At 41.0% G+C, this 23550-nt stretch overlaps 2 protein-coding genes across 4 annotated transcripts; both read left to right on the forward strand.

The window, feature by feature from the left end:
- Window positions 1-470: 470 nt before the first annotated feature.
- atp5mc3a (ATP synthase membrane subunit c locus 3a) lies at window positions 471-3052 on the forward strand. Of its 2 annotated transcripts, none has more exons than XM_041950393.1 (5): window positions 471-522; window positions 723-819; window positions 1627-1701; window positions 2046-2236; window positions 2352-3051. In XM_041950393.1, exons 2-5 carry the CDS (start codon window positions 781-783, stop codon window positions 2464-2466), a joined length of 420 nt encoding a protein of 139 aa, XP_041806327.1. In that variant the 5' UTR covers window positions 471-522; window positions 723-780; the 3' UTR covers window positions 2467-3051. The 2 variants fall into 2 exon arrangements, with proteins under 2 accessions (XP_041806327.1, XP_041806328.1); XM_041950394.1 differs by lacking the exon at window positions 471-522 and adding an exon at window positions 536-610 and having other exon boundaries at window positions 2352-3052.
- Window positions 3053-3909: 857 nt separating this feature from the next.
- Window positions 3910-21138, forward strand: atf2 (activating transcription factor 2). Of its 2 annotated transcripts, XM_041950905.1 has the most exons (13): window positions 3910-3941; window positions 4640-4712; window positions 5959-6055; window positions 6137-6255; window positions 6365-6490; window positions 6917-7095; window positions 8244-8358; window positions 10027-10119; window positions 12922-13164; window positions 13584-13790; window positions 16963-17068; window positions 18847-18894; window positions 20153-21138. In XM_041950905.1, exons 2-13 carry the CDS (start codon window positions 4665-4667, stop codon window positions 20398-20400), a joined length of 1629 nt encoding a protein of 542 aa, XP_041806839.1. In that variant the 5' UTR covers window positions 3910-3941; window positions 4640-4664; the 3' UTR covers window positions 20401-21138. The 2 variants fall into 2 exon arrangements, with proteins under 2 accessions (XP_041806839.1, XP_041806840.1); XM_041950906.1 differs by lacking the exon at window positions 18847-18894.
- The last annotated feature ends 2412 nt before the right edge of the window (window positions 21139-23550 follow it).

Below are 23550 nucleotides of genomic sequence, written 5' to 3' on the forward strand. Positions count from 1 at the left end.
ACCAACCTGCCCCAGGCCTCGGGCACTCACAAGCTCCGGTGGTAAGAGATTCATTGTGTGTCAGATGATGTGGTTGTTTGATTAATTGCAAATTTGCTTGGAAATATGCATCACAAGACAGCACAGTAGCAACTGAAATGATCATTGCCATAAAGTATAAGGCTGGCGATATTCCATCTTTCTGTTATTTTAACAATTTTCATGAAAAGAGCACTTTTCAGGTCAATATCGTGGTAGAGCCAGACCAACAGGAGCTGTCAATTTCAATCAAATAACCCGTGAAACTTTTAGAACAATACTTTTTTATTATCCTCATTCATTGAAACAATGCAGGTGCATCCGTCAATAAATTCAGAGTGCATGTAAACAAAGAAGCGTTAGTTTTGTGAATGAACATTGCTACTGTGATCATGTTCAATAAAGTTTCTGTGAAATGACCTTCCTTTGTCATCATCCGGGCCTCTACATACACATCACATCGCGCATGCGCACTCTTCCACTGTGGTTCGACCTCTGCAGTCGGTAAGTGTGTAATGGCAGTTTGAATGAGAAGCGTATCTGTACAAATCCCTTTTCATCCTCTCTTTTAACGTCACATTGCAGCGCACAAGTGAGAATAGCATGCAGAATGGATGTGGATGTGCATGTGAATGCCTGTATTTCCTCTGTGGAGCATTTTTACATTCGTTTGACCTTACTTCTCTCCGGTCTTCCCTCCTCAGAGAGACCCGGGCTTCATCCAGATTTGACCGAACCGGTTAAAACTACCTAAAGTAGAAAATGTACGCCTGTGCAAAGTTCGTCTCCACGCCGGCTCTGGTGAGTTCGCTTTTTTCGGTGTGTCTCCGTGCTGTGAATTTCAGTCCTGCTTTCTTGATATCACCAATAAATCCGGTGGGCCTCTGGATGAACTTGACTGCAGCTCACTGGCAAGGGTATCTGCAGTTTAGGCCAACGAGCTAGCAAGCTAATGCTAAAGCGCACAGAATGATAGACAGACGTGTTATATGGCAGCAACGTAGCTCCAGTGTTCACGGAAAGGGTTCGTGACAATTATCTTGCACAAACTGCCACGGTGCCTTAGCTTTAGCTTCTATCGCACATAACCCACAGCGCCCCTTAGCTAAGGTCATTACAAGCCTCTGTTAGCCGAATTTAGCCCAGAGTTTATCTGAAATCCCACGAAGAGGGCTGTGCAATAGATAGACGAGTGATCACTTTGTCCATTTGGCCATTGTTAGCGCCTTGTTAGATATAGCCTGGGTCGATAGTCATTCTCCAAGGTCATATTTCTGTTTCTAGTAGCTCTGGAAGGCCAACCAGTCTAAACTATAACAGGAGTACTTGAGTATGCCCCGCTGTCAGGATTTATTGCAGCTTGCCAGCACCACTGATTAAAAGAAAATCTTAACTGAGTGATGGAGCACACTCAGATCATTAAAGGCCACAGGTGATCATGTGTAAGCATTACTGTGATTGACACTGATTGTCAAAGTGACATTCAAGGTGCCTTCCCCCTGCTCATGTGTCTGCAGACTAGGATCAGCTACCAACAATATGCTTCATGTCTTATTAAACTTGTATGTGTGTTGTGTAGCTAAATTTTGTATGGTGCTGTTGCTGCAGGTCCGTGCTGGTTCCCGGGCTCTTTACAGACCCCTGTCTGCCTCTGTGCTGTCCAGGCCCGAGATCAAAACAGAGGTGAGAAGAAATCTATCCTTTCTCCTGGGACTCCAACTGTCAGTCTGCCACTTACTTTGCTGTTTTGAACTGATTTTGAGTAATTGGTACCAAAATGCCTATCACAAATGTTTATACCCCAATGTATTGTATTGTTGAATTACTTTTTAATCTGAAATGAAGAAAAGCATGAAACTCTTTGTATTGTCAAGGTTGTCACGGAAAATCATCAGGTTTTGGTACTTGTTTAATCCTATCACTCACATGATTTATTTCAGCATTATTTTGTATGTTAAGCATTCTCATATCTTGTGGCATTGGTTTCAAAGGTGGAAGGTTACAGTTTTTGTCTTCTCTTGCTCCAGAGCAGTGTTGCTGTGATGCCACAGAGCCCTCTCACCCAAGTCACACTGAGGGGCTTCCAGACCAGCGCTATCAGCAGGGACATTGACACCGCTGCCAAGTTTATTGGAGCTGGAGCTGCTACAGTCGGAGTAGCTGGATCTGGAGCTGGAATTGGGACAGTGTTTGGCAGTCTCATCATCGGCTATGCTAGGTTTGTTTTCACATGCATGCACCCTGAAAATGTTCAAATTCATTTAGATTAATAGATTTCTAATGATATATATAATATATAAAAAGATGCATTGACAGTTTGTTCTTGTTTGCAGGAACCCATCTCTGAAGCAGCAGCTGTTTTCATATGCCATCCTGGGATTTGCCCTGTCTGAAGCCATGGGACTGTTCTGTTTGATGGTTGCTTTCCTTATCCTGTTTGCTATGTAAAACTCTGCTGTCATACAACACTTTCATTACAGATGTGACTACATATTTTATTGTGGCTACCAAAATTGTTCCGTGTTGGTGTCATGGAAATGTACATTTTCAAGTCTTTCGGACACTGTCGAAATAAGAAAAACATGTATTGTACAAATGTAAGAAATTACGTGATTAAAATACATGTATTTGACTATTTAACAATGGCAGTAACTTTTATGTCTGGAATATCATGCTAACACAACAGAAAGTCAGCAGTCAGCTTTCATGAATGTCTTCTTTTCTGTGAAGCAGCTGCTTAGACTTGCCATGAATCAGCCTTGTTTTCTCAGAACATCACTTGCAAGCTTCTAGGGGTCCACCTTAATGGATTTTTGGTTCAGCTGCACTTAAACAGGACTGTAATTAGGCAGCAAGTGAGTGCTTGCATTTGTAAATGACATTTAATAAATCTAGATGATTTAATTGAGCTACATAATGGATTTTTACTTTTTTGAGTGTCATGAAAAGTCCCTGCTGGGTTGTTTCATATACTGATCGTTTGTAGTCATTGGACCTTTCTGTAATGCATGCTGCTTGGATTGGACTGAAAGCTGAAGCCATTAGTTATTGATTAAAATGTCAGTTTTAGTAATTGGTTATTGTTTAAGTCACTTGTCAAACATATATGGCTGGTTCCAGCTTCTCATTTCACTTTGGGAGCTGATGATGGACTATTTTATGAAAAAAATAAGGTTTATCAGTGGTTGGATCCATCGCAAATGATGAAATCAATAATTGCACCTCTTGCAAGTTAAATGCAAAATAACTGATAAAAAAAGTGAAACCTGCATACACTGGTATATTTTTAATTTCCCTGAATCGTAGCCTGAGAACAAAAGAAAATCTATCCACAATTTTATTAACTAATAGTTACTCAATAGATAACCCTGAACCAAAGATGCTTACATTAAAAGCTAACACAGGATATAGCAATTCTAGTTTTTAATTGAAATGTATCAACAGGTATGAGAGGTGCACTGAAATTCAACTACCAAGGAGTATGCCGCTTATGTAAAGCTGATTTGGAAACTTCATGCCTCCAGAACATATGAATTGAAAGGGACATTTCAGTAAAGTAATCAAACGTTTGAAACAAAAATGTTATGTATGCATAGATTCTGGATTTTTTTTTACAATGAAGGAGAAGAGGATAACAGAAGATGTGTTTTATTGAGATGATTTTTTGTGAAAAAAACTACATCAGATACAAATTATTATTGAAAGCAGAATATCTATATATATCTCAAACCATGTCTGGATGGGATCTGAAATTAAATTCCTTTATATTTGTTCAAAAAGCACTGGATAAAGATCAAACATAATTGCCTGCATAACAGATCCTTGCGCTGCCTATGTGTGACGTTCACGGAAGAACCCAAGCTGCTCTCGCGATATTTTCGTACAGACGTGGGATTTTGGAAATCAAGGGTTGTGGCTGAGGGGTAAGTGACCACATAAAGTGATAGCGAATGAGTACAAAGCGGTTGTAAAAGGTATAATTTCTGGCACTGCGGCGGACCTGTGCTTAGGTACAACGAAACGGACTCGAATGAAACGCTGACATCTCCTCTGTTTACAGTGATATTAAGCTCCAAATATGGCGACGGTTGTATGTTAACGAAGGGCTCAGGCTATTCCATGGAAGCGACTGGAACAGATAATCTCCCTCTGTAATAACGTTATAGGTTTTGTGTGGCGACTTTTCATGAAGAGCAGCTACATTTAAAACAGATAAAGGGGTAGAAGTGTCAGCGGAGGACAACTCAAGATGTCCTCCTCAGTCGCGTACCTGGAGCAAAATAAATGGACCGAGAATTTGGCGTGTTTTATGATGATACTGAGGTGTAAACAACCACAGCAACCGCCCATCATCGGTGTGCTTTGTCCAGATTTCTAGCTGTCCTTTCCCAGGACTTTGACCTTTTACTGTGCCACTCCAACTGTCCCAGTCACACATTATCCTACATCAGCTCTGTGCATTTGCTGAAATAAATTTGTGCCATAGCCACAATGTTTATTCTTTATCTCGAAGGACCCACAGTCTTATTTAGAAACCGTTAACTCTTGGGAAGCACATCAACTCACTCCTTCGTGTCTGATATTAAATTCCTGCTTGTGTTTTTTTCCTGCTTTATTTCAGGGTGACATAACAGGAATTCCTTAATATGAGTGATGATAAACCTTTCCAATGTACTGCTCCTGGGTGTGGACAGGTAAGTCATCTCTGTTATCACAAATGTCACTTTTTGCCACTATTTTAATTTATCCTGTATACAGGCCTATATAAATACAGTACACAAAGCATACTAGATAGCAGCTTCATTATATTTTGTACAGAGTCCCAGAAACTAATCAGTACTTTTAGACTTGAATATTTCCTGACCCAAGCTTTTCTGTGCATCTGTGCCTAGTTTGTAGTGCTTGATGAATCTTTAAAACACAAATGAACCTAAACTAAAATAAAACAGAAGATAAAACCACAGATATGTAACAATGCCAGACCCAGTTGATTTAGTACCAAGGTGGTAAAGATTGCCAAATAAATTTTCAAGTAATCACATTACCCAAAATAAACTGACGTACAGGGATCCTGGTGCTTCTGGGGCCCCTGGGTGTTAGGGAGCTCTGAGGAAGTTGCGTACTTTGCCTGGATCGCCATAGCCAGGAGTTTCAATGTATTGAGGTCATGAATCCAAGCACCCAACCCCTCAACCCTCCAAGATGCTTTGAAGAAAGAGTGAAAGAGATCTGGAAATAATGTATGTTGATTTGCTGTGTTAAACGAAGTACTCTCATGTGTTTGTTGTATTTTTTTTAAATCGATTTCAAAACTGTTGCATGCCCCAGACTTTCCCTCCATGATGAGCTAAAAAAAAAGACTGTCAGAAAGGAAAGTGTTTTATTTATTTATTCATGTACTTTTTCATTCTTGGCCTAAAAGGCATGACATTCAGAGATAATGACTCTTAAAAGTGCCGGTATCATCCTTTTGATATATTTACTATACACAAGTTTGAATTCTAAAGTATGAACTGAACTTCAGGTCTCCAAAATCCAAGAAAACCTATTTGACTTGCTGACCTCTGTGTTCTCAGTGTTAAGATAAAGCTGCAACTGAAATCCAAAATCGTGTTCAGTTGTTGTAACTTTATTTATTGAGGAGCATCTGGCATCATATCTGCCTTCAGTAATAGGGAAATGTGAATGAAATATCAGAACACCTGGAGCACACATTTATATTTAAAGCTTTTTGTAAGGTGCAGCAACTGTTTCAATGCTCTGTCTTAATCAGGGTAATGACATCCAATTTGTTTAATAAAAGACGCGATGTTTGTCAAAACTTGGCTTGCTGCACTTTATTAAAACCGTTTATTTAAACCCTATAAACAGATGCTCCAGACCTTACCCAAACAGATCCTACCTCACTCTCCTGTCTGTTTTCTTTTTGGCCTTACATAGAGATTTACAAATGAGGATCACTTGGCTGTCCACAAACACAAACATGAGATGACCCTGAAGTTTGGCCCAGCGAGGAATGACAGTGTCATCATTGCTGGTAAGTACTCTTTAAGTTGATATATATAGATGTAATTGATACTTTACATGTACTTGTACTAAAGGTTTTCCTCTGTTGCAGACCAAACCCCTACACCTACCCGCTTTTTGAAGAACTGTGAGGAAGTCGGACTCTTTAATGAACTTGCAAGTCCGTTCGACCACGACTTCAAAAAAGCAACTGAAGATGACATTAAAAAGGTTTTCTTCTTGTCAGATTTGTCTGCAGATCATATAACGCTTGTGACATAGTGAGCATTTCTGTCTCTGATCTGTTTTCTTGAGATGATTTGTTCTAATTTTTCTGTAGTTACCATTGGATTTGTCCCCTCTTGCAACGCCTATCATACGCAACAAAATTGAGGAACCCACACCTTTGGAGGCACATCGAGATAGCCCTCTGCCTCACCCCGAATCTACTACGAATGATGACAAGGTAAAGCCTGTGGATAAGCTGTTTCTGGTGCTAATCACAGAGAGTTTACAAGGATGTCATGAAGAGTGAATGAAAGGTGAACTTCTTTACTGATTGGTAATTTACTCTAACTACAGATCCACTGGTATGAATATTAATTTAATAAGTGATCAGATTATTTGCTTGTTTGAATTTGACTGTCCATGGTACTTGTGTCTCATTCTGTGAAAAAATACTAACAGTACTACACAAAATTATCTAAAGAAATTCAGAGGAGGTCTGAGATGACTTAAACTTTTTTTCATATTTTGTTAAGATCTTTTATTCCTAATATTGAGAAGGATATACTGGAATTTGAGCATTATTTTTTATCATAAGACATTTTACTTAAGAATCTGGTGTTCATTAAGCACTTTCTGCAGCTAAGGTCTTGTATGATGTTTTCAGGACTTATCCTTGCAGCCAGCCTCACTGCCAACATCCACTATAGTCCATCCTGCATCCCTCCAAGTTCCCAATGTACTTCTAGCAACCTCAGAGGCTAATGTTGTAATACAGCAAGCTCTCCCATCACCAACATCTAGCTCTGTTATTACCCAAGTCCCATCCACTAATAGGCCTATAGTGTAAGTAACTCAAAAGTCCATTTTTAAAAATCATAGTTTTATCAAGTCATCTTTTCTTTGTTTGTTTTTTCATTTATATTTGTGCAGTTTTGTCTTGGAGAGCTCATTTTTCATGAGGCATGTGCTTGTTTTGTTTTTGATTTATTTGCACTCTGCAGGAGTTTTTATTTCTGACCTCATAAGTCTCATCTTCAAGAACAACATCAGCTTGCTCAAATATGGACTTTAACAAAGATACAGTAAGATGTGATTATTGTTGTATTCAATGTCTACATCCTCCGTGGGTCTTACACACAGGCGCAAATGCAAAATTTAATGGGACCTTTAGCTGTAAATAGTAAATAACGTGTGTGCTTTAATGTTACTTGCATTTGGCGTATTAGATGCCTGCTCTTGTTTGCTCAAAGCATTGTGGGTGGGAGTACAGTAAAGAACTAGCTAGCCAGAGTTAGCCAGATTAATGTGTATACATGCAAAATATCCATTGTAATCACCAGTTGCTTGTGAAATGGAGCCACAGCTAGGTCACTGGTTAAAGTTTAGGTAAACTGGACTTGTTAAAGATCTGTCTGAACAGTAATGTTTGCAGCAACACATCGACACAGATTATGATATTATCATTCCAAATTTCAGTTTAGTGGAGTCTCCCTGGGCCCCTACCTCAACACAACAAAACAGTGATAAAAAACGACCCAAATTGTAGACGATATCATTTCTTCTTTAAGCAGTTTGTTAGTAAAATAATTGCATCAAAGTGAAAGCATTTTTAAGAAGTACAATAAGACAGGTTTATATAGTTAAAATATCTTGTTTTTAATTCAATGTTTGAAACTCCCATGTTTTACTAAACACTAAACCAGAGGTCCATATCTGGGCAAGGCTGATGTCACTTATGGGGTCTAAAGTGATGACAAAATATGTGTTTTTCTAATAATTTTGCTTGAACCTGTTACACAACAGGTGCATTTTTGAGTCGATTTTGTTTTAGTTCCACTTTACTTCCATAAGTTGTTGCCTGATTATGACATAGTGTTGGTACATCAGTAGCCACTCTTGTCTTTAATTTGTGACAGATTCTGTATTGCATATTAATCAGAAAGTTCTTTGTTATTTTCCTTATTGAGATTTGTTTTCTCTCCCCCTTTCAGCCCGGTGTCTGGCACCTTCCCTGTGCTCTTACAGCTGCCTAACGGCCAGACCATGCCAGTTGCTATACCTGCGTCTATTACAAGCTCAAGTGTACATATTCCGACTACAATCCCTGTGAGTGTTCTGCTGGTTATATCATGTTTATGTTGAGTTTCAGCTTGTTGGAGTTAAAGCACAATTTTGAAACAAGACTTTTTCTTCTGATGTGTTTAGGTGACTATTTGACGGAAACAAGTGTTTGATGACAAAGCAATCTCACCTCAAGGTCCATTTAATAGCTGTGTAGATCTTTCATCAGATAACACGACCTTCAGTAGAAGATAAGGTTCATATAGAGCTGTAGATGTTTACATTTCAACATTTTTTCTGAGCACTTTAAGGACTTCTCATCCATTTTGGTGTAAAAATTGAGCTTCAGAGTTCCTACTTGACCTTGGAAATAGCATTTGACAAAACAATCTCCCATCAAGGTCCCAAAGCTCCAGGACACCCAATAAATGAACCTCGAGGTGCGATTGTTCTGTTGACTGCTGTTTACAAGGACAATAATGAACCATCTTATGAACCAAAGCATTTTTTCTCAAGCCGAGTAATTTCAGATTACTATTTTAGTCCAGTGTGTAGAAAAGCAAAATCACCAGACTGTGTCAAATTACTTAATGCTTTGTTAAGCACAAGTTTGCTGCTTGGTACACACATTTTGAACTTGAAATGTAGTCGGGACAATTATTCACATCAGTAAAATTGAAATCCTTCTGAAGTGACATTCATATATATTAAAACCACATATTTTCTTTGCTCCACTTGGACATTGGACTGTTTACAGTGTTGGCACCTCAGATTTGGCAGTCAATACAGAGCTGTAGAGGTTGAGTGAAATAATGGACTTGAGAGTATTACTGTGTGTCACCGTGGCAAAGACAAGCGATTTGGCCGAGGCACAGCAGGCTCCAGTCCAGGATACTTCACTGCTATTTGTCCTTGTACAATTAAAATCAGCGCTCTTGATCAGAGCAGATAGATGATACTACTAATGTGTTTTGCAAACCAATTATAATTGTAACCCATGACAGTGTTTCACATAGGAAACGTGTTGCAAATGAAGGTCTTGTTGGTATATTTTTGAACTCCCCCATGTGGAAGCTTGTTTTGTTGTTCACTGTAGTCCTGATTGTCTGTGTGGAACACTGAGCAGCAGATGATTATCTCCTGATAGCGACACAGCGGGGAAAAAACTTCTATCTTCCCAGTCTGCGGGGACTGGGAAAGCCGTTGACAAGTAAAGGAGGGCAAAAGTAGATGGAGTGCATGAGCCACCAGTGGGCCTCCCTTTCACTCTATCACTCCCCCCCTACCTCTTTCTCTCCCTCTCCATCTCTCCCCACCTCCCTCTGTCTCATTGTCAGCGGCTGTGAGCTGAGGCCCGGCTCTGGCCTCCCGACTCGTGTCTCTCCATCCTCTCTTCAGCTTCCCTGTCCATATGCTCTCACGCAGGCAGGCAGAGGTTCATTAGCGTTCACACTGCATCTCCATGTGGCGCTGCCTCCGCAAAATAACAGGCCATCCAATGTAATGAGGCTGAGATATGAGGAAACTGTGTGAGCCTGCCACGCACGTGTGTGTGTGTGTGTGTGTGTGTGTGTGTGTGTGTGTGTGTGTGTGTGTGTGTGTGTGTGTGTGTGTGTGTGTGTGTGTCTGTTGTTGGGGGAGCGCCGCCCTGCCTTTTTACCGCCAAAGACTAATTTTCTCTGTGCTGATCTGTCTCTGTGTCTCTGCCGTCAGCTTGTCAGACCTGTCACCGTAGTGCCTAATGTCCCCGGGATCCCAGGACCTCCTTCGCCACAGCCGCAGCCCGTCCAATCAGAAGCAAAGCTGGTATTAATTATATCTTCTTTTACATCATATCTTATTTCCATTTTGTGTCTGTTATTTTCCATCTGGGAGAGATAATAACAACCCAAGTAATGAGTGAGCTTGACGATCAGCGAGCAGTTGCTTTTTGGGACCAGGTGAGGGTGCTAGTGAAGTATTCCAAAAACTGTGGTAATAGAGTTTTAATAAGTATCCCCCTTTCATCAGTGGACTTTCCATCTGGATTTGACCTACCGACCATCTACTAAGGCTGTGTCCTGACCACAGCGGCCCGGATGTGATTCCAGGCTGGAGCTCTGTGTTGCACGTCATCCACCGTCTTCGCTCTTTCCTGTCTCTCTCCAGCTGCACTGTCATGGCGAAAGGAAAAGTAAAAAAAAAAAAAGATGACTTTTTTTAGAGCTGCAATGATCAATTGCTTAGCCAATTGACAGAAAATTAATCACAAAAATGTTTTAGTCACTTTAGAAGAAAACATTAACATCTGCTGCTTCTATCTTCAGTAATAATAATAAGAACTATAACTGTGTCTATATTGCACCTTAGCAAAGATGCCCAAACTGGATTTAAAACAATTGTATGCCCAAAGTGAAACCAAGCTGTTACAAAAAAATAAACAATACCTATAAAAACAATGTAAGGGTTCATTAGTTGCAGCCGTATTGAGTCAGAAAAATTCAGCTACTACCAGAAAACAGAAATATTCTAATTATTTCTCTGTGCTGAGAAGCCAGTCATAGTAGTCTTGTAACCAAGTCCTCTCCTCCTCTTTAGAGAAAGTGATAGTTGAAGGGCAGGGATATGAAGTGTTGTGTGGGAGATCAGTGGCAATGTGATGAAGCATGGATCACAGAACCTGTAAGTGTTCGCAGCATGCTCCGGCTGTGGAAATTAACAGATAAACTGTGTGTGTGTGTGTGTGTGTGTGTGTGTGTGTGTGTGTGTGTTTGTTTGTCTGTGTTTGTCTGTGTTTGTCTGTGTTTGTCTGTGTGTGTGTGTTGGGAAAGATTGATCCTGACTACCGAGGACGGAGGGGAGGGGAGGGGGTTGTCGGGGATCATGGGGTACGGAGATGACAAACGCGGACACAGCGTTGTGCTCAGCACGCCGTCACCGGGGCCAACTAGAGGGGGGCTACCAGCGAAAGCCAGCTGGGGGCATCCTGGCACACGCTCAGCGAGGCACATTAAGTCGGCCTCACCCTGCATGGAACCTTTTGTTCAGCAGAATCCTGCCTGACCTGCGTCCCCCCTCTTACTCCCGGCACCTCCCACTGCACTCGGCTCATCAGCAAACACCTAATGAGCCCGCGTCAAGAAAACAGACCCCCGCTCAACCTGCCTGCTCCCCGCCCCCACCCGGCTCTCAGGGGGCGCAGAGACGGCACTTTACAAGGACTGATGATGCTGCAAAGACCACAATAATGATAATTAACTTGCTGAATTTAGAAGATTATGCTGTTAATTAGTTGCAAAATAAAGATAAGTAATATAGTAGCAGATGGTTGAATAACACCCATGAGATGGAGGGTTATTACACTGATGAGGTTTCCATGGCAGAGATGAAATATGAATCTGACTGGCTTTTCCCTCTTTCTATGGGCCATTCCAAGAGAATAATATCTTGTTTCTGCCAGAAGAGCTTCTGGAAGGGTATTACACGATAAACTAATTTGGTAGATAGATTGGTCTGGCAAAGGTAGTTGTTAGAATGATGTGGTCCTCTGTTTCTCATGTAAATGTATTCCCTCTCACTTTGTTATTGCTTCGAAAGGCTCATTCACTCTCACCTTGTTTGCTCAGTGTTTGATACGAGAGGAATTGGCCTGTGAATCACGGACACCAGTCTGCAGAGGAACAGTTTCTGTGAATGAGCCGTGTTTGTGCACGTCATATGCCGTCTTAGTCACTCTTCAAAAAAAGAACATTTTTTGATAGTTTTGGTCACTTTGTGTCTTGGATGTGCATCAGTTTCAGCTCTCTTATTCCCTTGAGTCCTTGTAGAAGGAGGATATTTCACTAGTAGCCATCATTGATAGTAATATCAGTGGTGATACTGCTCTGTGTTTTTCCTCTCTGCTCCTCTTATACTTGGTAGCTTCATTGAAGCAAGCTGTTCACTAACTGCTAAATACTCATGCTAGCTCTTGTGTTGCCAAACATCTTTAGGTACCACTTACTTCTTTGTGCACACATTTTTAGTAAGTGGTCGTTTTTTTTTTTTAATTTCTTGGGTTTGACATTTCTCAAACATAGCTGTGATCTTACCCACTGCTCGCTCATTTGCAACTTGTAATTCATCTCAAATGTGCATTTCAGCAAATTATAGGTCTTATGGGTTGTTGGCTGGGGTTAGAGGTAGGCTGAGTACACCTGTACTTTGATTTACCTCTGTGCTGCCGGACATTTCTTTTTTTTTCGAGAAATCCAGGTGAAAACATTTATTAAGTTTCTAGTGTTTAATTTGAATTAACAGCTCTGTTTTTTTAATTTTAGTTGCTGTCTTTGTTATTATTATTTGTCACCCCTTGGTTAAATGGGAAAAGTTAGTAATCACAGGTGAAAATACTAATTAATATAGTTACATAGTTAATATAGTGTAAAACACATGCCTTAACAGCCAATCAAATTGAACTTTGATACTCAAATGTGTTACCTTTATGTAGTCTTATTTATTGAATTAAAAAGAATAAAATAGCAAAAATGTTCTGACCTCCTTTTCACCGTGTTTACATAATGAATATAGTTTTCTCTGTCTTTGCATGAACATTTCATGACTTTTCCCTGTGTGGAATTCTCTTCCCAGAAACTGAAAGCCACATTAGGCCAGCAGCTTCCTCAGGTAACCAACGGAGATGGTGGTGAAGTCCAGAGCAGCGCTGTAACCCACACTGCTGCTCCCACTTCTCCTGCTCCGACCCCGACCCCAACACCAACACCAGCCCCGGCTGCGGTCCTAACTCCTGCTCCCACTCCTCATCTGCCCACAGCTGAGGAACCCTCTCCCCATTCACTTCAGCAGCCAGCCACCTCCACCACAGAGACACCTGTAAGTGCTCACAGCTCCAGAATAGGAACCAGCTTCTGCTCAGTGCAACAAGTGTTTAATTATAGTTCCAGAGAACAGACTTCTTTGTTTTTGCCTGTAATCAGTGGTTGTGTGCAGAATAATAATCCAGTTTGGTCCTTAAAATGTGTTTACTGGTTTGCCATTCAGTTAAAATTTGCCTCAGAATGGCAGACAGGATGTACAGTAGGGTTGCCTGTCCTCATTAGTGTCCAAAATGTACCTGTAATATTAGAAATTATTACATACTGACAGCTGGCATCATATGTCTAGTCAGATATGGCTTGTTTTATGATCAGATTTTTACTTATTGTGTAACATTCAGTACTAGACATTACAGATGTGGTGGTGATTCTGTTCTGACCATGTTATTGTTTTGTATTATCATTATTATTGTTTAGGCTTCCCCAGTGCCCCCTGCGCAGAACCCTCCCAGCACAGGGGGGCGGCGGCGCAGAACCACAAGCGAAGACCCAGATGAGAAGCGGCGCAAGTTCCTGGAGCGAAACAGGGCTGCAGCCTCTCGCTGTAGGCAGAAGAGGAAAGTGTGGGTCCAGTCTCTGGAGAAGAAGGCTGAGGACCTCAGCTCCCTGAACGGACAACTACAGGTGCTCTTTCCCTCTTCCCCCTCAGAAACTGCATGTAACAGCTACTTCATCTGTCTCTGTTTTCCTGCTCTTATGCATCTGCCTGTGTGTGCATATGTACAGTATGGATGCCTGTGTCTGTTGATCATCGCGTGCTGTTAGTGTAAGCGTGTGCACACAGACTTTTCCCTTCTGTGGTGATGAAGTCATTAAAGCCGATTAAGAAGAGCTACCGTGTGACAGCAGCGGTGTGTGAGCCCTTTACATCGATATGTCCCTGTCAATAAAGATGTATCCTCCAGATGTCAGCCGCGCACAAGCGTGTCTTCGCTTCTGTCTCAGCAGTTTACTGAATGGCCTCAAAAATCTCCTAGGGAAAGGTGTCTTTTTGAACCTTCATTTTGCTGGAAGCAATTAGGATCTGATGCTGACAAGTTCGAAACAGTTCATGTATTTGCTGTCTCTGTTGATAAGTGTGAGCCGGGGGTGCGGCACATCGGTGTTCCAGACAATTAAATGAGATGTGGTGTTTATTTGCTCACTTGTCTTATTTTTCTATGAAAGCAGAGTAAGATGTGGAGGGTGGAGGAGGGGACAGACAGCGTTGGGAAAGAAAACGGGCTTGTGTCGTTATATTACGTTCAAAAACAAGTTATCACCACATGTCATGGGTGCACTTGCTGAGATTCTATTTGAATATAGGTAAACGAAAGGGGAGAGGATGGGTGTGTGAATGGGGTTATAAACAGATCGCGTCGCTGTTAACTACAAAGAAGGGAACAACATGTGGCAGAGAATAAAAGGGTGCTTTATATGAAGGCATTAATCAGCAGTGTAGTTTTTGTTAAAACCCCCATGCTGACATGGCCCAGCTGATCAGTGAAACTGCCTCTAATGATGCACAATTATTTTAACATCATCCTTAACTGGCTTTTTAATGAGGTGTCAGACCAGGCAGCTCACAGGGCTCCCAGCATCACCCAAGGCCTCATTTGCTCAGTTTCGATTAATTCTTAAAGTTAGAAACAAGTTTAACTCTCAAAAGTCCAGTTTAGTCCGGTGTGAAATTCAAGGTGTGACGTAGTTTGACGTGACTGTAACTGAAGGGTCAGTGTCAGTATTACTGCCATGGCTTTCCCTTCAACTTCTGGCCAAATGTTTCTGTAAATCAAACAAACACTTTGTATTTTACTAAGCTGTAAAAGTAGTATGCCTTTTGTAATGGATGTTGACATTTCTGGAGTGCTGGGGCATTAATTGAACTTTATTGTCAATTACGGTTTTGGCTATGAAAACAAGATAATCGAGATTAAGCGTGAAAGTGAACGTCACGCGTTCTGTTTTGCAATGATGCTCTCGTTTTGTCTTGTGCCATAAATCCAGCACACCTCATTGTTTTGCAGTGGTGTGCTTCCCCTCCCTAAAAGCCCAGATTCGCTCTCAGCTAGGCTGTGGCACATTTAGTTCAGTCAGTGCAGGCAAGGGAACTATCATTTGGGAAAACCCATTCAAGCCAGTGCTGCTTGGATTTTAATACATGTCTATCAGTGCTGTTACAGTACCGGTGCTTGGAGTGGCCAAAAAGAGAGAGAGAGACCAATTTCAGAAATCATTTCTCACAGTATATAGACGAAAATAATCACGATTATGATTTTTGCCATAATCGAGCAGCCCTACATTTCTTACTATGTTGATGTGGCATGCCTCCCATGTGGCAGAGTGGAGGGAGAGTTATCAACGCCATGTTTATGTTGGCTGCAACTGGCAGCAGTCGTGGTGGAAGCACAGTGAGTATGGCGTTGGCTACATGTGATGCATACGCTCCTTCCAGCTGTGTTTAAATCTGTCTTACAATAGCTCAGCCCTGCCAACACCAGCAAGACTAAACAGATGGAATCAAATAAATTGGCTGCTTTTAGGCTAATAGATTAAGCCGCCCGTAGTCCTTTAAAGGAGAAGAGAAGGAGCTTAAATCTGCCATTGGGTGTTCCGCGGGCCCCTGGCCGCTCTAAATCCAGTTAAAGTCACCTTCAGCGTAATGTGGCTCCCTTTTACGACATGCAGAAATCCTCAGCTCCCCGGGGAGCTGTAACGACACGAGAGCGTAAATCTCGGCAGCATCTACAAAGTTGCACTGACAATCCGAACAGCTCACCTCTGACAAATGTTTTAGTTGGTAGCCAGTGAAGGCCCATAATTATTGTGCAGGAAAAACATAAATTAAGACATGCATCATACTTGGTTCTGAATTCTACATGGTCACCTTTCCTTGTGTTTGCTGTTTGTCGTGGAGTTGATGTTCTTACTGTACAAAGGAGGTCCATTAATAATTGCCGTTAAAATCCCATGGTTATTAAAGACACGGGTGTTTGTGTAGAGAAGGCACAAAGCCACATTCAGCTGTAGTTATTAATTTGTGCTCATCATACACTGTATAAAACATGGACCTCACCTATAAGTTTCTGAAAAGCAATTTTGAAGGTCAGTTACTGAGGCTCCGGCCGTCGCCATCTTGGCAGTGCCTGACACCGCCTAAGATGTGGAGCGTAGGTGGAGCTGAGGCTGGCCAAATGAAGCCTGGTTCCTGAAAACTGGTGGCTAGCCGGCAATCAAAGCAGCCACGCCCATAACTGTCGCTAACTTAAAGCCTTAATATAATTTTGACCAGTTAGTTCACGGTCGTGAATGGGGAAATTATCTATAGAGACCAGAACACTTTAATATGGTGGTCTATGGGGATTAAGCCTCAAGTGGCCATTCAAAGAACAACAGTTTTTGGTGCTGTTTTCAGACCTGGAGGTTGCTGCTTGGTGCTAATATGTGGTTTGGGATTCTGTTCTGGGTCTAAGTCTTAATCTAGTTGCCATTTTTGGGTGCAGACTAGAGCCAGTGGATAAGTCAGGTGTTTTCTTTTTGCAAATATATCAGTATCACCTTAAATGTGGGCCAGGAGTAACAAAAACTACTGAAATGCTAAATATATTTTAGGATAATGGAGAAACTGTGTCATCAATGCATAGGTTGTCCACCAGAGAGCGCTAAGAATAAAGGCCCACAGTCTTATTTTAATTAAGTGAAATCTGACCTTTGAACTGCATGTCGTCTGTTTGTCCTCATGTTATAATGTGACATACTGTACGCTCCATCGTGACCGTTTTATTGAGTGCTGTTGTGTCTCCTCTCTCTCCCAAAGAGTGAAGTCACCCTGCTGCGAAACGAAGTGGCTCAGCTGAAGCAGCTTCTTCTGGCTCATAAAGATTGCCCTGTAACCGCCATGCAGAAGAAATCTGGCTATCACAGTGAGTAATGCTCCATTATTCTCAGCCCGAGGCTCCCAGTGAAACGCTCCTAAAACGAGCTGCAGCTAACCACTAGAAGGACGTGTCTTACTTAAGGCCAAACAAAAAGAGCTATTGACGTATCACATCCCTGTTTTAAACAAAACAAAACAAAAAGGAAGAGTGAAAACTTTGCACAAGTTTAGATATTTATGGGCAGTGTTGTCTCAGACAAATTCTCACCGGCGGCATTGTCCGAGTCCTTTCAGGGGGCCACAGGTGGTATCCGCAAAAAAGCTGTTTTCTCCTCATTTGACACCTAAATAAGCATTTGTCTGAAGAAGAATGAAGCTAAATATCTGCAGGAAGTGTGAGCAGAAACCAAATGCCTGTGTTGTCAAGAAATGGATGAGAAAGCATGATCTCTCTTTTTGTAACAGCTAAGTAGGGTTATTAAAATCATCAATCAATCATGATCATCTTTATGAATTTTTGAATATAGGAGAAGTTTCTGCAGCCTCTTCATTTAAATTTCCTGTCGTCAGCTCGTACAGTGTCGTCTCGGTGCCAAGTCCTTGTTCGTTACGTGGTCTCATTTAGAATTATACCGCCAATATTTCTTCGTTTCCCGAGACTGGGGCAGCGTCATTCTGACTCTCCGGTCATAACTCACCTTCCCTCACAGATGAGCCGGTGTGCACCGAGAGCACGCGTGCTCCAAGCCACTTCTCCGCTGTGCTCTAAATGCCTCTGCTGACTTGTATTGACAATGATTGCCTCTGAAATGAGTCCATTAAAGCAGCAAGCTTGACAAGACTGCAGAGCGTTCTCGTTGTGGGGTGTCCAGCAAGCTAGGCTGTTCATTATGCATCCCTTATTGCTAACCATCCCACTGACACACGTCATGTGTATTATGGGACTGATGGTTTCCAGGCTAGAGTAGGCTGTCAGAGCCAGGTCTCATTTGGTATCGTCTGGATATATATATATATATATATATATATTTTTTAGATGATCCACAGATGAATTGGGTCATCTTTCTCTTGCGTTTGCTGAGGATGTCTGTCCTGTGTTTGTGGACCTCTCTGAAGGATAGCATTCGGAGCACTTTTTACCCTGTTTGAGAAAATATAACCCCAGTTCATCAGTTTGGCTCATGATGACAGTTGGGGTAGTTTTGAGACAGGCCAAGAAGGAAAACAAACTAACATGAGAGCGAAAATGAATGTCTGGTAGAGTGGCAGAATGAAATGATCCAGTGCTTCCCAATCCTTGTCTGATGCCCCCGCAGCCCTGTCAGTTAGGCTCAAGTACCCCTTCATCAGCACCACCCATCACGTTCCAAGTGTGTGTGTTGGAATTGATTTTGAACTGGATGTTGTTTATCACAATTGGTTTTTATAAAAGTGGATATACAATACATGAAAAGTATTCATTGTCCATTTCAACTATTTATGCATTATTCTTTGCTCACTATTTCAACCATTTATCCTTTGATTTTTGCTATGTCAACTTTTAATCCATTGCTTCCAGCTATATCTTTCAAGTTTAATCCACTACTTTAAGCTTTATTACTATTTAGAGTAGTGAAATAACTAAAAATGCATATTTTTAGCTACTTCATCCATTTATCCAGGACATTTACTGATTCAAACTGTTAACTCATTATTATTAACTAACTACTTCAGACTTCTCTGCTTGCTGGTTTTCATGCACTTTTATTCTTAACATGTGATTTATAGGTGTCATGGCTAGCTCGGTATTTTACATGAAATTGTAATTTCTGTTTTTCAAATCAGTTGAGCTACTCCACAATCCTTCCACGTACCCCCTGGCAACTGCATACTGTAAGTACGCCCTGGAGCAAGAGTACCCCTGGTTGGGAATCACTGAAATAATCTATCTTGCTTAATTAGTAAAGCATGTTATTTAAATCTGACTGATCTGTGGCCCTCACTCATGTAAAGGCCTCATCAAGCCCTCCATTTTCTCAGCATTACACATCCCGTAAGGCTACACTGCCCCTCAGACCTGGTAATATCCTTCATCGTCCTGCCCAGGCGTAGCCATGGCAGGTGGGGGGGAAATTACCCAGACTACCCCACAAACAAGCCAGGACATGCTTTCACTTGGCACACCAAGCTGTCCATCTGCTTACAGCGAACCGCACTTCAGAAATCAGGAGAGCAGAAAGACGCTCTGGCTGCCCAGGGAACCAGAATTTCTGAGTATTATGATATATCAGCTAGCCATCCCTTAATGTCGTTAGGAGTAATAATGTTCACTTGAACATGCAACAAAACCACCAAGCTGATTTATTCTGAGGTTGACCTTCTGCATAGTAAAACAGCAAGGGAGTTTATAGCACTTTGACATTCACTTGCACTAAATCACGCGGTCAAAGTCCAGTCAAGAAGGCGAGCGAAGCCTCTAATGTGAAGACATTTCTGTTGCGCTTTAATTGCTTCTTCCTGTTATGGAATCTGCATTTTACATTCTCAAATACGAAACCCAGTCATTAATTACAGCGTGCCATAACAAGTGACTTCATATCATTAACAATATTAATTATCGCCGTGCTCCTTATTCCTTTACGAAACAGAGCATGAGAGTAGAGTCTTTTTTTTTTCCATCAGGATCCAATTAATTCAATGCAACTGCCTAACAGCTGGTGGCATTTCGACTCCAAGTCTTCCCTACTCTCCAGTGTGAGCATCATTAAAATCAGGTGCTGTAATCATCTGTCGCTGCAGTAGTTGGCAAGGTAACAAAAAACAAATGAGAATGCAGTTAGGGGTGGGAAACACTGCCACATGCCCCAGAATGTAATGTACCCTTATGATGTGGGTTTAAATTGACATTGGAGCTTTAATTAAAGGAAGGGGTGCAGAAGTAGCATTATGGGGATTAATGAAACAGTTTGCATACGCCACATGCAAATAGCTGTTTTACATCTGATTAGGCCTACGTGACAAAGCTTTCCCGAGCCTCTCTGGATCATATCAGGTGAATGCTAATAATTAAAATGGCGGTGTAAGAAACTCCAAAACCGCTATAGCGGCATGAGCTTCTTCAACGGTTTATTTCTAATCTTTCCCAAAACAGTCTCTGACAAAGACGAGAGCTGCGAGGAGATGTCTGTCCCCAGCAGCCCCCAGAATGAGGCCATCCAGCACAGCTCCGTCAGCACCTCCAACGGGGTCAGCTCCTCCTCCTCCTCCTCTTCCTCAGCGACCCCGGCCGCCTCCGCCCCGTCCAGCGCTGCCGCCACCACCACCACCACGTCAAACCAGAGCACAGAGGAGAGCCAGCCGCGGAGGGGCGCCGCCCAGTCTCAGCCTTCAGGGAGCTGATCCCAAACTGTGCCCGAGCGTCGACACTGGAGCGCTGTCGCCTCCTCGGTCTCTCTGACACACGGAGGAAAGGGATCGTCTCTCCGCTTCAGTCTGGACCGCACTGTTTTTAATTTATTCTTGTTTGGTTTGTTTATGTTCGTAGGCAATGCTTTTGAAAATGCAAATGTTTTCTCTGGAATCGATGAAGACAAAAGAACAGGCACTTTAGGTGTAAGATGTTAAACACGTGGTTCTAAACTGTTTTTGTATTTGTGTGACTTATTTATTAATCTTCTATATTTTTTTATTTGAAAGCGACCAGCCTGGAGGTTGAAGTGAATTGTTAGAGACCATACCAAAGTGTGTTGTGGCTCATTTCTAATTAGTTGGTTGTTTGTTTTCATGTCTTTTATAAGCACTATCTTTATGGCGAAGTTACATAAGGAGCAGTCACTTTGTTTCTTTACTTTTTCCATTTTGCACATAGAAAAGAGTGTCGGTGTGAAGCTCTGATGAGAGCTGACGGGTTTTGGCAGTCCACATGTTAAGTACCGGCAGCTTTTTAGAAGTAGATTTGAATACTGTCACATTACACAAATGAAAATGGCTGAAGCAGATTTTGAATTTGGCAACTTTTTCTGTCAGATCAGCTGTAGTCGCATCGTGCAGTTTGAATGTTTGTAAAAAAAAAAAAAAATAATAATAATAAAATAAATCGTCTTAAGGAGGTGAGCTGATTAGAAATGTGTGTGATTTCATGAACATTCCACCTGTAGTCTGATTGTTCCTGAAGCAGTGATTGTAGGATTGCAGTACATTTTTCATTACTCAATCATGGTGACGTTGACTCAGTGCCATTAATGTTTTTGTACAAACTACTTCTGTACATTTTGAATGCAGATTAGCTTGAGTTGATCACTGTTCTCCCAGATTAAAGGTCTCATGAACATAGTTTCTCAGTAAGGAGATATCTTGCTTTGTATACTGTCTTTGCTTTATAAGTTTATGGCTTTGGTGTCAAATACAGAACACTTAAGGACGTTATGGTGTTTTCATGATTGCAATTCTAGATGACGTTTTTAGACAACATTGTAAATAACATCAATGATACATTGTACGTGATCTTTCTAGGTGTTATGTACTTTTTTAATAGAATTGTCTGGAGTCAGTAGCTGAGCCCTGTTGATCACATTAACTCTGATCTTAACAATGTTTCAGTCATTAGCATAGGCCGCTCCCTGACTCGATACCCTGTCATGTAAAAGTAAAGCATTCAGATGTGAACTGGAATCACATCATGTATATTAGAGTAACTACTACTGCTTGTACGAATTGTAAGCATTTCATCATTGAAATAATAATAGGAAGCAAACAACACCATGAAGTCAATTTGCCTTTTCTCTTAGTCTGTACTGGCTTACTACTGTGTAGTTTTACGAGAAGCTAACACCTTGTTTTCTTAAAGTCTGTTTTTTTTTATTTATTTATTTTACTGTTATGTGCTATCTGCATGAGATAATGATTCTCTGCGAGAAACTGTTTATTCAATAATGTCTCAGTCAGATAAATATCATTAAACAAGTTGTTTCAACTTGTGTTGTGGTTCTGAGTTTATGGAAGCTTTGGTTATTTGTTTTACCTTAGCTGAACTGCTAAAAAAAAGGGGGGGTGTGAAACTGTGTTCAAAGTGAACTTGTAACTTGTGAAAGTTCTGTATAAAATTTGAATTGATAAGTTGTTGTAATAAACCTTTTAATATCTCTTTAAAGTCCAGCTTTGCTTCCTTTTAATTCTCCAGTTTGACCTCACCAGAATGGACTATAGATGGACAGAAACGGAATATTTGAATCGTCTAATAACAAATGAATGGCTGAACACATGTTTCCAACAATAAGATGATGATATGAAAGAGCTGTAATAATTGATAAATTAATTGATTAGTTGATTGAAAGACAACTGTTTTGATAATTGATTAAGCGTTTTAGGATTTTCAAGCAAAAATGTCAAACTTTGCTGCTTCCAGCTTCTTAAATCTTAAAGGATTTGCTGCTTTTCTTGGTCCTTCATGACAATAAACGAAGAGTCTTTGGGTCTGGGTTAGACAAAAGATGCAATTTGCCGATATGATGGATGATAGACAGGAAATTGCGATGAGCAGTTTTCACAATTTTTTGGACATTTTACAGACCAATCGATTAATCGTAAATAAAAATCTGGAGATGAATCGATGATGAGAGTAATTGTTAGTTGCAGCCTTACTGTTAATAATGACCACGCTCTGTCCTCACAGGCTTTACCAGCTGTCACCACAGCACAGTGTCTTTATTGTAGCTTTTATGAAACATTTCAGGTGAAACCACTGAATATTGATCTGAACAGAGGTGCTGGAGATGCTGGAAGGCTGCAGCTGGTGCACAGAAATATTTCCTGTGGTGTATTCTGCCACCCTGTGGAGGGTTAAGAGCTGGCCCTATTTTTGATGAAATACCAGTCTGTGCATTAATCGAGTGGATGTTCTGACTGTTTGTGTATTTCACAGTAATTTTCCCACAATGATACTTTCTCAAATATTTGCCACAGCCACAGTGAACTTTCCCCGTCATGGAGTTTGTTTTGGGAGGGTCCGCAGGGGCACATTTAGTGATATAATTGAGAATGTTTGTCTTGTTAAATCTTTTAAGTAAAACTTACCACAGTGTAAAAATAAATCTATTGAATGTGAAAGTTCAGAAATACAGAAATATTATCAGCACAATGTACTAAAAGCTACTTTTAATTTACTCTGTGCATGATGGAGCTCATTTTAACCACTTTAGACACTGTTGGAAAGTTTAAAGTAATGCATCCTGTTTTATTTGTTGATCATGTGTTTGGTGTGTTCAGTCTGCAAAGTAATAGAGCTGTCAGATAAATGTAGTGTAAAAAGTACAATATTTCCCTTTGAAATGGATCACAAACTGTACAAGTACTTCACAGCTGTACAGTACAGTACTTGAGTAAATGGATTTACTGATCGGTTACTTGGACCAGCCTATGAAAAGTGCTTCAACTGTGAGGTACTTGAATATTTTCATATAGCAGTACTTTCAATTTTTTCTACGCAACATTTGCAGATTGATATGTTAGACTGAAAATACAGACCAGCTGATGAAATATGATGTGTTCTTA

This window comes from Chelmon rostratus, chromosome 13 (genome assembly GCF_017976325.1).
Source record: "Chelmon rostratus isolate fCheRos1 chromosome 13, fCheRos1.pri, whole genome shotgun sequence".
NCBI classification, from domain to species: domain Eukaryota; kingdom Metazoa; phylum Chordata; class Actinopteri; order Chaetodontiformes; family Chaetodontidae; genus Chelmon; species Chelmon rostratus.

Coding starts and splice junctions, on each gene's coding strand:
- atp5mc3a (XM_041950393.1), top strand. CDS start 781: ATGTACGCCTGTGCAAAGTTCGTCTCCACGCCGGCTCTG. Junction 820..1,626: donor TCGTCTCCACGCCGGCTCTG/GTGAGTTCGCTT, acceptor CTGTTGCTGCAG/GTCCGTGCTGGTTCCCGGGC. Junction 2,237..2,351: donor CTCATCATCGGCTATGCTAG/GTTTGTTTTCAC, acceptor TCTTGTTTGCAG/GAACCCATCTCTGAAGCAGC.
- atf2 (XM_041950905.1), top strand. CDS start 4,665: ATGAGTGATGATAAACCTTTCCAATGTACTGCTCCTGGGTGTGGACAG. Junction 6,491..6,916: donor CTACTACGAATGATGACAAG/GTAAAGCCTGTG, acceptor TGATGTTTTCAG/GACTTATCCTTGCAGCCAGC. Junction 7,096..8,243: donor TCCACTAATAGGCCTATAGT/GTAAGTAACTCA, acceptor TCCCCCTTTCAG/CCCGGTGTCTGGCACCTTCC.